The following is a 16,754-nucleotide window of genomic DNA, read 5'->3' as shown; positions in this document are numbered from 1 at the left end:
TTCACAAAGATGGAGATAAAACCCCCACCTCTCCAGCTCATTCAAAGGTCCGACCTTGTTCCCCCAATGGGCATTCTGTCTGGGCTTCACCTGGAGCCGGACTGGGCCTCGCCTCTTCTGCTGACTCCTGGATTTAGAGGAACCAACTGGAGGCCCTGTGTAAAGCAGTAACTCATGGAAAACATCCCCCCTCCCCTGCTCTTGCCAAGGGAGGAGACTGGGCTCAGCATAGGAATATTTAGCATACAGCAGACCACAGAGAAGACGAAAGCCTTTATTTTAGCTGTTAAAGCAGGGGTTTGTCTTTGCAGATATGCTACTACAGATGGCGAGTATGTGAAGGGTTGTTGATGCCAATATGTATTGTACATGATTTTGATCCATGCTGAGGGGCATGTCGCCAGGAGAGAAAAAGGGACCCTCTTTTCTGCACTCTCATCTTTCACCTAGTCCCTGCTGCAAAAAAAAAAATCTTAGACCAGTCTCCTCTTCGCAGCTGTGCTTGGCCCAATGTCCTATGATGTCTCTTGTGCTTGTGTTGAGCAGAAGGCTGTCTTTCCCAGGCTGTGTTCTGATAAACAGCCCGATGCCATCGCTGGCAGATGCCCCAGTTTCTTGTCTCCTCCTGTTTCAATAGCATTATAAAAGGCACATATACATCTATTTACAAGTGCATAAATATATAAATAAGGCTGTTATACAAAAATAAATACCCAGTCTCTCTCTCTTTAGAACAACAGTCTTTTGCAAAGGCAACTTTGTCCTTAACTGGTAGGAGGAGGAGTCTCAAAGGGCATGTGCCTTGGAGGGCTGCTGCGCAGATGCCTCCTTGGGTCCTGCCCCAAACAAGTGATGGTTGGGTTCTGGGGACACCATTCTCCTCTGAGCTGGCAGCAATCTAGCCTCTCTACTTCTTCGACTGGCACCAGGCCAAGGCAGCAAGGGGTACCTGAGAAGAGAGGGGAGCAAGAACCAATTACAACCAAAGAAAACAAAGCTTTGACCAGTGCATGAACGTGCCAGGAGAGCTGCTACCTCCAAACCACCTTCTAACAACGGATCCTATTGGCAAAGAGAAAGTGGTGTGGTGCTTGGTTCTCAACACAGTTGCTATGCGGGTAGCTGTGTCATAGAGAGACATGGCAGCAGGTACCAAAGTAACAGTGTCCTAGGGCACCTGACACTGACTGACCTGTTTCCCCCACCAGGAAGAATTGTTTAGTGGATCAGCCCCCTTCAGAATGGATCACTCTAACCTTTCATGAACTGTGAACTTAAGTGTGTCTTCCCATGCACTTGTTTGACTGACAGCCTGGAAAGTGCAAGCACTGGAAGGGTTAAGGCACCGCAGCGGCCGAGTACATGTCTCAGGTACATCTCCAGCCAGGTTAGGTACCTGCCATGGTGCAGACCAGTTGGTTCCCTGGGTGTAAGGTCTCAGAGCAATGAGAATCAGCGGGTGCTAGGAACCCCTATTCCACCAAATAAATGCCCCATCCTCCAGTATGCTGGGCCAGTTTTGTGGTCTCTACCTGCTATTCTGGCCCCCTCACGTTGCTGTGTGATCCTGGAAATTACAGGCCAGTAATCCTAACTTTAGTAGCAGGCAAATTAGTTGAAACTATAGTAAAGAACAGAGTTATCAGACACATAGATGAACACGATTTGTTGGGGAAAGTGTCAACACAGCTCACCAATTTGCCTCACCAATCTACTAAAATTCTTGAGAGGGTCAATAAACGTGTGGACGAGGGTGATCCAGTTTACTTAGATTTTTCAGAAAGCCTTTGACAAGGTCCCTCACCAAAGACTCTTAAGCAAAGTAAGTTGTCATGGGATAAGAGGGAAGGTGCTCTCATGGACCAGTAACTGGTTAAAAGACAGGAAACAAAGGGTAGGAATAAATGGTCAGTTTTCGAAATGGTGATGCCCCCACAGGGATCTGTACTGGGACCAGTGCTGTTCAACATATTCATAAATTATCTGGAAAAAGGGGTAACCAGTGAGGTGGCAAAATTTGCAGATGATACAAAATTATTCAAGATAGTTAAGTCCAAAGTAGACTTGCAAAGAGTTACAAAGGGATCTCAAAAAACTAGGTCACCCAATGAAATTAATAGGCATCGGGTTAAAAATAAACAAAAGGGGGTACTTCACACAACGCACAGTCAACCTGTGGAACTTGTTGCCAGGGGATGTTGAGAAGGCCAAAACCATAAATGGGTTCAAAAAAAGATTTAGATAAGTTTGTGAAGGTTACATCCATGAATGGGTGTCCCTAAGATTCTGGCTGGCAGAAGCTGGGAGTGGATGACAAGATGGATGACGCGATAATTGCCCAGTTCTGTTCATTCCCTCCAAAGCACCTGGCATTGGCCACTGTCAGAAGACATGGTACTGGGCTAGCTGCACCATTGGCCTGACCCAGTATGGCCGTTCTTACGTTTTTATGACCTTTGTGACATTCAAAGACTGCTCTAGCACAACAGTGCTGAGCATTAAAAATGATAACTTGCCTCCAGCCCTGCCCTCCAAGAGCCTCCAGCGCTGCCCTCCAAGAGCCTTGGAAAAGTCTTCCCAGACTGATACTTTTCTTCCAAGATCAACCTAAACAAGTATAGCAGCAGCAAGAACTGAGCTCTCCTGCCCACTGACCTCTGTGGAATGTGGGATCTCGCAGGGCTTCCAGGCTGGGGCCTCCCATCTTGCTTCCTGTCACTGGGTGATATAGGCCAACAAGTTGTTCTTGAAGATGGCAGCAATCATCATGCGGCTGGAGCAGCTGGTTGGTGGAGTCATCTGGGAGGCTACAGAGGAAGGAACTGTCTTCTGGTCTAGCATCAGAGAGCCTGATAGAAAGACAGATACGGGTTGGTACTGTCTGTACCCATCTCTAAATACTCCTTCCCAGAAGTCTGTTAGAGGGACATGGTGATTGGTGCATTCCAGCCAACTGAAGGGGCTACGAGAGGATTCCCTTTCGGTGGACAGCGGACCTGAATTGGATGTCACCTTCCATATGGCTGCGTTTCAATACAATATCAGCCTCATGCAATAACAAAGTGAGGACTCCCAAATGGGGGAAGAATGTGTGTGTGTGTTAGGGGGTGGGAATTGAGATGCCCATGGAACATCAAGAAGACTAGGCAGAGATACACACCCTTATCTGATAAACCAACATCTGGCTAAAGACACAACACAAAACAATAGAGTGAGCTCAAGGGCTGGGAGGCCCCACGTCTGGTTTCAGATACATTAAGTGCAGCCTGTCCTTCTATTTCAGGGCGTGTTTGTGGGGGAATGGGTTTATTAGAGCTGGATGGAAAAACTGAATTTCCCTCCCACAAAAAAATGCAAATTTTTGAAAAAAATTTCATCACCAATTGAGACAAAAAAGAATTCTAATGCAAAATCAAAATATTCCAGAAACAAGGGCAAATTTTTGATTTTTGCAGACATGCAATTTTCCCTCAAAAAATCATTCGCAACCAGTTCTAACTTTAATGTAAAACCTGGAGTCTTCGAAGCTGCTCTGCTCATAGCCTGGTCAACAAGGGCGTTGAGAGGAGATGGCAGGAACAGGTAGTGGCACGGATGATAGAAACCATAATCTGACATCTGAGCAGTGAACTGCATTGCTACAGTGAGGCTAGAACTGGACCGATGGCATCTTTTGAGGGAGTTCATCAACACTGTGGATGTGAGCATTAATCCTGTTAACCTGTCTGAGTCTCCATCCCCATGCGGACACAAAAAAGGGGGAGAAGTGGGTCTTGGCCATCTCTAAAATGCGGCCCGGCCAACTCCACATTCTAGGAGGGATGAGATGGAATTCAGAGAGAGAAAATTTAGATTGGAAAAAATCCTAGGCAGTGAGATGTTTTAGGGTGTGGATTAGTCTCCCAAGGGAAGGGTGGTGGGAGAAGGGTGGGACTTTAAAACTAGACTGGGGAGATGCCTGGAGGATAGGCTGTGGGAACGATCCTGCATGTCAGAGAAGTTGACCTAACTAGCTCTTTTCCATTGCTAAGTCCCATGTCTGCGTATCCTGTCTGCACAACCCTCATCGGAGTCCCATGATCCAGAGCTTACCTGGAGGTTGGATAGTGTCCTTGGACAGTCCCATTTTGCAGCACCCTCCCCTGCAGTAAGGTGTTGGTCTCATCCTGTGGTTGGAAGGAGAAAAAGGAAAAAGCATCTTAGAGCAAGAATCCAAGCCAGATTTAAGAGGTGGAGGCTGGTCTGGACTCCAGAACCAGTGCAATGGAGGCAGCCAGTGATGAACCTGCCTCCCGAAGGGAGAGGGTAGAATTGTTGCTGCAAACTGGACTGAGCACCAACAAACTCATTTCACACTGGGCATGGAACCATCAGATGATAATGACATTTCTGTAAGAGCACTGGTGGGCTGGAGTCTCCTATGACTTAGCCCCTGTACAATCCCAGCATGCCCTGCCAAGGTTTGGGCCAGGAACTCTTATTGATAGGAAGTCTGGATCTCTTGCTAACTTCTCCAGCCGGCCTCTCAAGGGACCCCTCTGTCTAATCACTGGAGCTATGAAGATCCTCCCTATTCCCCTTCTGCCCATGACTCAGGATCCGTGGCACAGGGGCCTAGTGTTTCCATCCAAAGTTAACTAGAACTGGACTTCCCAACCTGCCCATGTTGCCTCCTTTAACTGGGCACTGTGCCTGGCAAACTGCTCCCCCAACCTGTACCCCAGCTCTGGAGAGGGAGTGACTGGAGACAGAAATCTAAGAGCAAGTTCTAACCCAAGTAGCCAATGGGCCAGACCGGGCTTGACTGAAACACCCCCATCATCCAGCCCCCAACATGCTGGTTATTAACACAGGGGGAGAAGGTACCTGCTGAACTTCATCTGGACTGTAGTCTCGGGACTTTGTGCTCGGGTAGCCTGTCCCGCCTGAGGGGCAGCTGCCATTCAGGTGCACACCGTTGGCATAGGGCTGCCTGTTGGCTCGAGGAGTGGGGACCCCTCGCAGGGGCACCATGGTGTACTGGCAGGAGGACACCAGCAGCCTCGTTCCAGAGAAGCCCAGGTCTATGGTTTGTTCTGAAGAGGGAGAAGAAGAAGGCAGCTGAGAGAGAAGACGAAATACTGCTGGTTGTTTGCAAGGATCAAACAACCAGCAGTACAGTGGGCTGTACCACCTGCTAACATGCCTGCCAGGTGGGACAATGATCCAAGCCCTCCACTGGAGGGGGGACTCTGCCTGATGGACTCCAAAATTCAAGACTCTTTATTGGCTTGACAAACTGGACAAGGGAGAAAGCTTGGGCCTCTACCTGCATAAGCTTTCACGGGGACTTTGTTCCCCAATATAGCCAGGATCTTCCCACCCAACTATTCTAACCGGGACGCCAGCACCCAACAAGCACCCTCCTTCCTCTTCAGAGTGAAGCCACTTACTCTGCTTGGACCAGGCTCTCCACAGACATAAGGGGATGAAGGCCACGATGATGAGGACAATAGAGCCCAGCACTACCCCTACGATCAGGTAGGGCAGATCACTGGAGCGGGCCACCATGGCACCAGTCCCCAGCCCGCTGTGCCCACCACTAAGTGCTGGATGCTGCTGTGGGGGCACCGTTGAGGGCGGAAGGCGCCCAGGCAGCCCAAGAGACTTGCGAGCTGCAACAGAAAGACAGGGAGTTAGAAGCGGACATGTCACCCAAGACAACAGGCAGCTAAAGGGGGGCTGCACACACTGTGTATGGTTCACAGAACCACCGGCTCTCTAGGTCCACGTGGCTTGGTGGGTAGAGCCCTTCCTTACTGATCGTTATAATAATCATATTACATGGAAATGTAGCTGCTGCTGGGATAGAACAGGGCAGCCATTTCCCATCACCCCAGCAGCTCAGGACAGGAAGCGAAGGGGACTCCTGTGTCCAGTAAGAGCCGCAGGAGAATTTTAAGGGAGGCAGAGGTAATTATCACTCTTCTGCTCTACGGAGAGGTCTCACAGGGCTCAGGCCTTGGTCTCCTTCTCTTCTCCCACTACACCCTTTCCCTCAGCAACCTCATCTGCTTACATGGCTTCAACTGCTAAGTGTGAAGATGAGTCACACAGCTACCTTTCCACTCCTGAGCTGCTTCCCTCCATCCAATCCTGCAGCTCAGCCTGTCTCGTCTCACAATTCCTCTTGGATGTCTCACCAGCACCTCAAAGCTAATATAGCCAACAGTGAAGCTGGACTTTCCCCCTGAACCCTCTCCATTCCCCATGTTCTGTGTCACTCACCATCACCAGCCTCTCTGCACTCGGCTCCACAATCGGGGCATTATCTTTGGCTCCTTCCCTCTCAAATCCAAGCTGCATTCAAATCCTGCCATTTTCTGCACACCACCCATTTAAAAGGCCAGCCCCTTTCCTCTAACCTGACAGCAAAATCTCTTCCAGGCCTTGATCATCATCCGGCTTCATCACTACTGCCTTCTCCCTGGCACCCATATTGCCCCTCCCCAACCCCTCCAAAACGAGCCCCTAAATTCTGCTTCCCCACACACGGCACACAAGAGCCACCTCTTGGACTCTCTCCATTGGCCCTGCTTTCTCCACTGCACCTAAGTGCAACCCTCTTGTCCTCACGTTGCACACCCTACACAACTCCTCTCCGTTTAGCCAGTCTTTCCTCTCACTGTGTGCCAGCCCGGCTGCCTGATTGATCAGTTTTCTCTGTGCATGGTGCCCCCTCTCGCTACTCTGCTCTCTTGAGCTTCTACCTCCGCTCATGAAAATCCTCCTGAAAGCTGAAGGCTTCCTCCACAGGGCCCACACCAAGCGAGTTAGTTTGCTCTGACCAGAAGTCGTGCTGTTATTCTCCTGACTGCTTCCTAGCCCCCCTAAGCCCCTGCTTGTTGGTTTCATTCACCTCTTACATCTCGCCGTTAACCCAGACTAGGGGTGGGGACTGTCTCTTCCTGGCATGTGTGTATAGTGCCCAGCTCAATAGGGCTGAACCCACTGAACTGTGCACAGACCTAATACCAGCATGATGGCATCACCTGCAAACCCTGCCCTTCCTCACTTCCGCCCCTCATCTCTCATCTTTAATCCAGACTGTTGGCTCCTCTGGGCCAGGCCTCGAATCACCCCCATGCTTTGCGAAAAGAGAACGAGGGGGCAGCAGGCGGCTGCTGACCCGCCCAGAGGAGCCGGATACCTTTGGTTTCGCAGATCATCACGTTGCTGAACTCGCTCTCGCCGCCCTCGTTGAAGCACTGCATCTTAATGTCGTAGGAGGTCTCTGGCTGCAGGTGGCTGATGGAGTGCCAGTACCGGTCCCCTGAGGGGTGGGGGAATGAACACACGGCTCCGTTAGCTCCCTGCCCCAGAACTCAAGCGAAGCCTCACTGGCTTTGCCCAAAGGCCACTGGCAAATTCGGATTCACTAATCCTGTCTCTGCACTCCAGCAAGGGCAAGGGGTGTGCTGGACACAGGCTTCCCATCGCCACCTCGCCTTGTCGTGCTGGACAGAGCCTCAGCTGGGCTGTGCCTGGGCAGACATGGCTCCTAGGCATCGCAATAGCCGCTCCTTCTTGCTAACAGATGTTCTCAATGGAGAAACCACCCAGCACGCAGCAGCTGGAGCCAGTTGCACTGCGCCTCTTACCTTCCACCACGTCCTTCTTGTAGTCACTGTCATTGTCGCTGTCAGTGGGGCGGTAGTAGATGTAAAAGCCATGGATGGGGGTGTTGTTGTTACTGGCTGGGATGTACTGCAGAGATGAAGGGGAAGGCAACGTTTAGAGGTGTCCATGCTGATCAAACCACCTCTCGCTGGAGAGGAGCCGCAGGGATGTTCCCATCTCCCCATGCTGCCCTTAGATAGGGGCTTCTCTAGGAGGCCTAAGAGAGCCCGCTATCATATCCCAACCTGCTGCCCTTCCGTTGGGGCTCGGGTAACAGCTGGGATGCCATCGGATTTGCCAGGAACACTAGACACACACCCCCAGTCCCAACAGTGATGCGCCTGGCCATGTATGAGATCTGATGACCTTCGTTTTTACCCTACTAAGGCTCAGATGTCCTGTACAAGCTGCATCGTGTAATGATCCAGTGGTCACATGCCACATACAGGAGAGAGAGACAGAGCGACCAACCTCTCCTCCTCACCCCACTGGCTGACAGCACAGCCACTAGCCATCAGCTCCTTCTGGCTTTCCCCAAGATATTTCATCACAGAGCCGGGTGAGACCTCACCTTCCTTGCCCTCATCCAGCGCCCTTCAAATATGATCTCCATGTTTAAAGGAAAAGCAGCCAACAGTGGAAACACTGCCACAGAGGCCCCATGGGGATTTGTGGCCAGAAGATGCTGGCTGGGAAGTGGAGAAAGCATCTCTGTGGCTCACCCTGGGCTAGTGGAAGCCCTTAGATCTGTGCAGGTAGGAAAGGAGGATGCCATCCTCGGCCCTTGTTAATTCGTGTGTATCGATTAATAAATAACGGCCCTTTCGACAGCATCCATGAGCCTGAAGGATCCCACCCAAAATTGAGAAGAAGCCACCTCTGGGGCAGAGCATAGAGGCTGTTTAGCAGCCCAGCAATGCCACCCAACAGATGAGCACGGGAAGTGAAGATGAACAGTGTATCCCATTGAAACTGCAGGGAAATTTAAGGAGGCACTAATTAATCAAACAGGAATTAGGCTAGGGAAGCAAGCTTACCAACCCCACTTCCGTGAATCTGTTGAGCAAAATGGTCATGGCCCCAGCATCACATCCCCCCGGAAGACCGCATGTCTAGGTGCACATCCCCTAGCACCACGTGGGTTACTGTGTCAGTACCGGTACCGAGGAAGGAGAGTACTCTAATGCATCACCAGCAGGACTTCCTAGATGACTGGAGTTTCCCCACCCAACTACTGGGGAAGCCTAGCCTGCTGTAGCTGGTGAGATCCGATAGCTACCTGAGATGTTACCTTCTAAGCCACCCAACCAGTGCCCATCCCTCCCTCCCTGCAGACACAGATTCCCTCCCTCACCATCCACTTCAGCATGATGGTGGTCTCGTTGATGGCATCGGTGAAGGTGATGTAAGGCCCGGCGACGGGGCGCTCGTACACTCGGTGACTGTATCCCGACACAACGTACGGCTTAGACGCAGTGCTGGGGTCGCTCTCCCCAAGTATGTTCAGTGCCCGGACGCGGAACTTATAGGAGGTGCCTAGATGGGAGAGATGGGTTGGAAACAACGGCATTAAGAGAGGATTGGTGCCTCCTGCAAGCCCAATAGCCAGCATGGCACCTAAAAGAGGAAAGCTGTGTCTGTCTCTCTCTCTTCCAGTCAGCTCAGCCCCACGCCACCCTACTGGATAGCACGGAGAGATGTTGCAAAGAAGGGGCTCCCAGCCCTTGACATCAAAGAAACTAATGGCCTGAGTTCAATTGTGTCCCAGACGAAGGCCACTTTTTCTCCCCAGGAGGCTGTCTGGATTGTCCACAGGCCACAGTTGTGAAATTCCACCACTCTGACAGGAAACAGCTGGGAGAAGACCATCCCTCTCCCATCTCAAAGAAGCCCAGACCCCCTTCGATCTCTGCATGCCAGCAGCAGGATTCAGGGCAACATTTGAAGAGTTCCCCACGTGTCCAAAGAAAGGACTGGGAAGACTTTCTCCAGGTCACTGAAGGTGCTCAAACGCCACAGCACAGAGCATGGCATAATAGATGGGAACCACCGTATCGGAGCAGGACAATTTGTCATGTCCCACAGAAAGACAGGGAAAAGGAGCACATCTCCTACCTTTCTCCAGGCCTGTAATTTCCACTGAGAGCCGAGAGGGGGGGATGTCGCTGGTGGCCAGCACCCAGTCTCCTAACTTCTTCAGTTTCTTGTACTCCACTCGGAAAGACTGGATGGGGAACCCTCCATTCCCGCGGGGGATCCAGGTCACGTAGACAGAAGTCTCCGATGCTGTGGAGATGGTAGGACGGTCTGGTGCCTCGGGAGCTGTGAAGAGCAGGGTAGAACATGAAACGCCTCTCTCTCTCTGCCTCTCCTTCTCTAAAGCAAATTTAGGGTGGATCAGAGGTACCGGTTTGATTGACCCCCTCGCTCTTCCTCATCCTTGTGCTACCAATCCCGCCCCCTCCTCTTTACTGTCCCTGCTGCTCCCTGAAAACTCAGTGAGCTCTTTCTACCTTCTGCTTGTAATTCCCTCATGTCCCCGCTCCACCACTTCCAACAAAGCCGCTGATAAGGGCTCAGCTGGCTTTGAGGACACTCAACCTGGCAACGCAGCTAAGAACTTCTCTCTTTCATGTCAGAAAAGAGCACCTTTCAGCCAATGGCTCCCACCCAGGAGAAGGACCATCTCAGCCTCAAGCAAATGTGTGTAGGCCAGGTGGGGCAGAGGTCTTGTATACCTGTGTGTCTGGAGAGGGAAACGGGCTATGTGTTGGGGAGAAGGGTGTGTGCGCATGTGTCAGGATCGAGGTAGAGAAGAGAGTTTGATTGATGGGGTATGCAGAGGCACTGAGTGATAAGAAAGATGGTAGAGACGGATACAGCAACTGAGGGGGGGGGGAGGAAAGAGTGAAATGAGACAACAGAGAAACATGGAAAAATTATACATGATGGAAAAAAAAGTTTGAGGGAAAACCATCAAAACAGTCGGAGGAAAAGATGGGCGGATATGCAGGACATGGAAAGAGAACAGGAGTGAAGGAAGGGGAACGAGAAGAAGAATGAATACAAAGGGGAAAACAGGCAATTAAGAGAGAACTTCATAGGAAGGGTAACGGCCCCAATAAACAATACCCATGTCAAACATGGGATGGGACATGACGAACAGGACTAGCTGGGCTGGGTTCATATTGATGTTTCCCATCTGCAACAAAATGCCAAGGCCCAGCCCTGCACAAAACCATCCCTAGAGTTGGCACTAAACACCCCCCTGTTAGCAGGCTCAGTTGAGAGGCCAAGAACCTCACAGGCTACAAAGCCGGTACTCCCAGCTCGTCCTTGGAAGGGGTCTCTCCAGGGCAGTGTGGGAAATGTATGTGATCCCTTCACCATGTTGCACTGGTTCTGTGGCTTGCAGTCTCCCTGGCTGGGAATACTGCACCCTTCACCAGCATGAAATTCAGCTGAAGAGCAGGGTAGATGTCCGATGGTCTCCTTGGGGATGGGGAAAGGGAACAAGTGTGCAGTTCTGCGGGTGACACACATGCTTTGTGCTCGACTAGTCATGAGCAAAAAAAACCCCATAAACTAAGCTTAGTGTTACCCAGGGACTGACTGATCCCGATGCAGCCTGGCCTTAGATCCCCACAACACACATAGCACTCCCCCCTCCCCACTCAGGCAGGGCCTTACGGGAGAGGCGGCTGTTGTCCAATGGGTTGCTGCTCTGAGTGCTAGCACCTGGGTCGTCCCTTTGGATCTGCTGCTCTTTACTGGCGACAATGTCGGGTTTTGGTCGTCGGCCTAGCCAAGAGAGAAATGATGTCAGAGAAGATGAGGCGTGATGGACGGTTATCCACTGGTGTTTATTTCCCATTGGAAATTCGCAGCCACTGCATGGGAATAGTAGCACTTTGCACTTACAGAACCTAAGGATTTCACAGCATTGATAAGGTTCTACTTGTATTGAGGGATGATTGTCAAATAATTGCGGCTGAGTTGCAAGGCAAGGCATGGAAAAATCGCAGAAAAGTGATAATGGACCTTCATGAATTGCGGTAACTTGGAAAAGCTAGAAAAGACCTATTTGTTGAAGATAAATTTGCTGGAACAGTATAAACACTCAATTATGATGTTATGCCTGCTAATTTTATTTTATTTTTTTTTTATAACCAGACATTTTGCTGCAACTATATTACAGACATTAACGTGCGGGGCTGACAGCCTGAGCCCCAGCCGCTATCAGCTCGAATAAATGGGGTTCTACAGTACTAGTGGGGAAACGTGTGTGCGTTACAAACCTCAAAATGTATGCAAAATTGTGGACTGTGCAAAGTAAGCTAATCACAATCAAAACTGCAGTGGAAGCCTAATATTACGGGACCCGTAATTTCCGCAATATCGCAAATGAAGTAGGGCCTTAAGCATTGATGAACAGGCTCTAAGCCCAGAGGTGTTGTGAAGCCCAAGTGACTCTCTACAAATGTTCAGCAACATTTTTTGCCTTTTAAAAACATTTCTAAATTCTTCCTGAAAAATCCATCACCATTTCCCCCACTAGCTGAACCTGAGAAGTTGGTAACCATTGGTAGAGAGATGCCTACCTGGGCCACAGAGACCTTTGCTGAGGTCACCCAGCCAGTGACTGGCAGCAGCAGGAATGGAACCCAGGAATCCTGATTCTGCCCGTCCTGTGCTGTCAGCACCCTGTCTACCACCCTGCTTATTTTCTCCTCTAAGGGGCGGCGACTCTGAACGTGGGGGCAGCTGCCTTTCCACCTGACAGGCACTGAACCAAAACACAGCACATGGCTAAAAGTCACCTGCAGGGTACAAGGTAGAGAGGCTAACTCCAGAATGGTGCCTGCCATCAAGGGCTGGGAGATGGGACCGCAGGGAGTTAAACCAAAGCATCTAGGGAAAGATTTGACCTTTACCAGTCCTGAAGGTCACCATGGCTGTCTGTCCCTCCCCTGCACAGTTATAAGCTGCCATCTCCACTTCATACAAGCTGCCAGGATCCAGCCTGGTCAGGGTCAGGCGGTGCTGAGTCGCAGGGATGTCTCTGACCGTCCAGTTGGCTGAAGAGTTCATAATCTGCTGAAGAACAAATAACAAGCACAGAGATCACTGGCCTGGCCGGGGGGGAGGGGTAGAAGGGTGCTGGCTTTGGTTTACTTTTAGGATGAACTTGAACTTTTGGCTAAAACTTGCAATGAAGCATGGAAAGTTTGAAAAAGTTTGTCTCACTTGACTCTCCCAGCCATTGTTTGGCTTCCTGCAAAGGAGTGCAATTTTCCAGCCCAATTTTGCAAAGCCCAGAGGTTCAGATATGTCTAGGATAAGCCTCCAAGTCTCGGGATGCTCTTCTGACCCTACTACAGCTTATCCACCCTCTAGTCCAGCAGATCTCAACCTTTCCAGACTACTGTACCCCTTTCAGGAATCTGATTTGTCTTGCATACCCCCAAGTTTCACCTCACTCAAAAACTACTTGCTTAAAAATACAAAAGTATCACAACACTGTTACTGAGAAATTGCTTACTTCCTCATTTTGTCTGTATGAAATTTGAGTTGGTACTGACTTCACTAGTGCTTTTTAGGTAGCCTGTTGTAAAACCAGGCACATATCTAGATGAGCTGATGTACCTCCTGGAAGACCTCTGTGTACGCCCCGGGGTACACATCCCCCTGGTTGGGAACCACTGCTCTAGTCTCACCCCACCTTAATAGATAGTGCAGGGTATTTAGCTGTGTAATGGTTATGCATTTCTCTCCCAAGTACTGCATGTTTAAATCTCCAAGGACTCTTCTGTCTACCATTTTGTGTTCAATTCAGCAGGCTGTCAGACCGCACCTGTGCGTGCGCACACACACACTGTGCTCTCTCATGGTGACTTCACTTTTGTTCTTTCTCCTTTTGATGTTTCACTTAAGATAAAACAACGGTCATTCTGATGTAAAGGGTCCAGTTGCTCTGTGTGTCTGGACAAACATAACCAGTGCCATTTATATTTGCTGTGGGAAGGCTCCCACTGAAACACAAAGGATATAATTTCCAAAAGTGCCTAAGTGAATTAGGAGCCTAGGTCCCATTTACTTTCTCTGAGATTTAGGCTCCTAAGTGCCTACATCACTTTTCAAAATAGGATTTTACCCACAATCATCTATTTCCTGCTGTGCGAGTTGCCTAGATTTTCTTTTTGGCTGATCAGCCCCTGCATGCTAGAGTGCATAGCTATCTGTTTGCAGGTCGCAATCCATTCTGTTTAGTGTCAACAAGCCATTACCCCATGGCCATCAGCCTTCAGATACCAAATATCAGGGTGTAGCTCTTTACATCTGTTACTCAGTCATCAAGAAATTCAGGGGAAATCGAATACCATGCAATAATTTCCCCTCACAGTGTGTGAAATGCTGAGTGCCCCCTGCTAGCTCAGCACATAAGTAACAATTACAGTCCTGGACCCTTAAAATCACCTGTCCTGCTAGTGCAGGAATGGAGTGCCCATTAACAAGGACTCGGTGTTATTCAGTGCAATACCCTCAGCAGGAGAAGTGGGATTTTAAATCCACCACCCAGTGCTGCATACACTCTAGCTGATGGCCTCTCTGATGCACCAACAAGGAAGAGAACATCAGAGAGCTGGGTCAGCTCCAGTGATACAAAACAAAACTGTCTGCACAAGGAGATTTTAAGGCTCGGCTTTGTCAAATGAAATTCAATGGGAGTTGGGTGCCTAACTCCCTTAGGCTTCTTGGAAACACGCAGCCAATGGCTAAGGAGAGACATTCTCTCACTGCCTAGAACATGGCAAAGAGAGTCAGTGCTATTTAAAGCTATATTGCATTACATGAGTTTATGTGACCCTCTAGTTTAACACTGAACGGAGACATGTAGGAACAAGGGGGCAGAGTTAAGGTTGTGGCCTGATCTCTGGTATTTCCTGACTTTTGAGAACTTAACCATGCAACCTTAATTTCGTTCAACATAGCGTTCTTCATGGAATATGCAGCATATGGTCATGGCCTCCAAAGGGTTTTTTAGCACAGCTTCATCTTTCAGTGTAATTGAACAGCCAGGTCTAGATGCCGCATATGAGTGAGTGGGTGTGAGAGAGAATGGGGCCTTTCTCTTTTCCTTTCTCCCAACCAAAAGAGGGGAACCTGCAACTGCAAGGATAATATTGTGCAGGCAAGCAGGTGGGACACTTCAGTGACGCTGTATAGAGAGGAGCAGCGGCAGTGCAGGCAACGTGATGAAACGGAAATGCCAAGCCTCTGCAATGTGATTTATCTCCTCTGAGTGTTTGACACTGACGGATTAACGTCTACCCTGTTTTATTTTTATTACAAAGTCTGTGGGATTGTGAGGCCAGGGAGAGGTTCCTCAGGACTGTTACATTCAAGAAAGCAGGAGCTGGGGGGAGAGAAGGGGAGTAAAGAAGAATATAAAAAACAGAGATAAATGATGGGGTAGGAGCTGACTTCCCTTAAGCTGTAGAACAGTAGAGTAGTTGCTCCCCTGTCTATAGAGTGGGTAAACGTGGGTGGATATAAATCGCATACTGTTGGTAACAGTCTCTAGATCATTAATAGCAGTTGAAGTTAGCACAACAGAAAGAATCTTTACAATCTTATTTGCTTTTCACAATTTGTGCTGTTTATTTACTTTTTTGCACTTCCTTCAGCTGACTGGTTAGTTTCACTCTCATACCATAAGGGGCCTGATTTCAAAGGCACTCAGCACACACCATTCCAGTTGAAGTCAATGGGAACTGCGAGTATTCAGAATGACTGAGAATCAGATCCTAGGTTAGTGCCGCTCTGACGTATACGGATTTCCAACATAGTAGATCTTGTGCTCTCTCTCTCTCTCTCTCATATACACAATTTTTTAAAATTGAAATAACTCCTCCCACCCACCACCACATACACACAAATATTTCTATTCATATTAGTTTTAATTAAATCTGGATCGTTATAAAACCCAGTTCTAAACATCCTTTGGGTTGGCAGTCGCAGAAATGACAGGAAAGTAAGGGTTAATGGGGCTAAACCCCCTATGTAGAGACCTAAGAGGCACAAGGAAGAGTCTCCAACTGAGAATTTGGACTACACTGAAAATGTGTAAGTGCAGACTGCAGTGACCCCTGGCAGCCTTCTCTGCCCTAATGACCTTCCAGGTGAAGCACTGAAAAAACAAACTGCAGCCCACAAGCTAAGATCACATGCAGAATTGGTTTCATTCCAGGATATGCTGTTTGGGGGCTGCATCGTGCCCTTGCAGATGGAAAGACTCAATGATCCAGTGGTTTTATCCCCTTTCTCTATTAGATCTTGTGTCGACATCTCACGTCTTTATTTTAAATGGCTGTTTAAAGAGACATGGTTAAAGCCCAAGCCCCAGATTTCAGCTTTGTTTAGGAAAAAACACAAGGATGTTCTCAGGGGTTATAAAGTCTTATACTAGAAATGGTTTCATGAAATTAACCATTTCTGGGAAAATAGACACATTTTAAATATATATGTAATTGAAATTCTGAATTCCTCCAAATACATCAGAATTGGAGCGTGTTAGAACCTGAAATCTATATTGGTTTTCTGTCTGCGATGAAGGAAATTCAACGAGTAAATGAATAGCAGCCGGAAATTACAAAATAATCACCCCCAACATTCTAGCTTATTAAAACTAGGAAAGAATTTTTTGATTTAAAAAAAAGGGGGGGGGAGTGGGGAGAATTTTTATCTTGACAGCATCCCAACATTTCCAAGTGGCTGCCGGATTTTGGGCTCTGCAGTTTTTGACACCTCCCTCCAAAAATGAAGCACCTTAGCCCACTATCGGGCACTATTGAAATCTATGGCCCAGAGTTGAACTCACACAAACATAAGGAACGTGTATATTTGCATTTTAAACAGGAGTTGTGTTTCAGGATGAAAATTTGAGGTTCATCATTCTGAATATTAATTAACACTTATAATCTGATGTGTTAAAATAACATTCCAGGTTGCAAGCAGTGGAATTTTTTCTCTGGCCTGTCCGTCTGAAAGTCCCAGCAATGGATTCACACCAGGAGGAGCATCAGGAGTGCTTT

General features: G+C 48.8%; 1 protein-coding gene across 8 annotated transcripts in view; it reads right to left on the bottom strand.

Annotated features, from left to right (window-relative positions):
- Positions 1-258: 258 nt before the first annotated feature.
- The window catches only part of BOC (BOC cell adhesion associated, oncogene regulated), an 80,953-nt gene continuing 64,457 nt past the window's right edge, over positions 259-16,754 (bottom strand). For 5 of the 8 annotated variants that reach the window (XM_048817783.2, XM_048817776.2, XM_048817792.2 and 2 more), the window contains 11 exons: positions 12,588-12,756; positions 11,350-11,460; positions 9,775-9,981; positions 9,014-9,195; positions 7,641-7,746; positions 7,190-7,312; positions 5,433-5,654; positions 4,867-5,075; positions 4,093-4,166; positions 2,656-2,849; positions 259-949 (listed from right to left, as the gene is read on the bottom strand). In XM_048817783.2, coding sequence (XP_048673740.2) covers positions 765-949; positions 2,656-2,849; positions 4,093-4,166; positions 4,867-5,075; positions 5,433-5,654; positions 7,190-7,312; positions 7,641-7,746; positions 9,014-9,195; positions 9,775-9,981; positions 11,350-11,460; positions 12,588-12,756 — 1,782 coding nt within the window. In that variant the 3' untranslated portion in view covers positions 259-764. The remainder of the gene's footprint in view (positions 950-2,655; positions 2,850-4,092; positions 4,167-4,866; positions 5,076-5,432; positions 5,655-7,189; positions 7,313-7,640; positions 7,747-9,013; positions 9,196-9,774; positions 9,982-11,349; positions 11,461-12,587; positions 12,757-16,754) is intronic. The other 3 variants (XM_048817747.2, XM_048817756.2, XM_048817765.2) reach the window with 3 other exon arrangements.

Source organism: Caretta caretta, chromosome 1, assembly GCF_965140235.1.
Source record: "Caretta caretta isolate rCarCar2 chromosome 1, rCarCar1.hap1, whole genome shotgun sequence".
Classification (NCBI taxonomy): Eukaryota; Metazoa; Chordata; order Testudines; family Cheloniidae; genus Caretta; species Caretta caretta.
The sequence above is the reverse complement of the archived record's forward strand: the minus strand, read 5'-3'. Positions and strand labels throughout refer to the sequence as shown.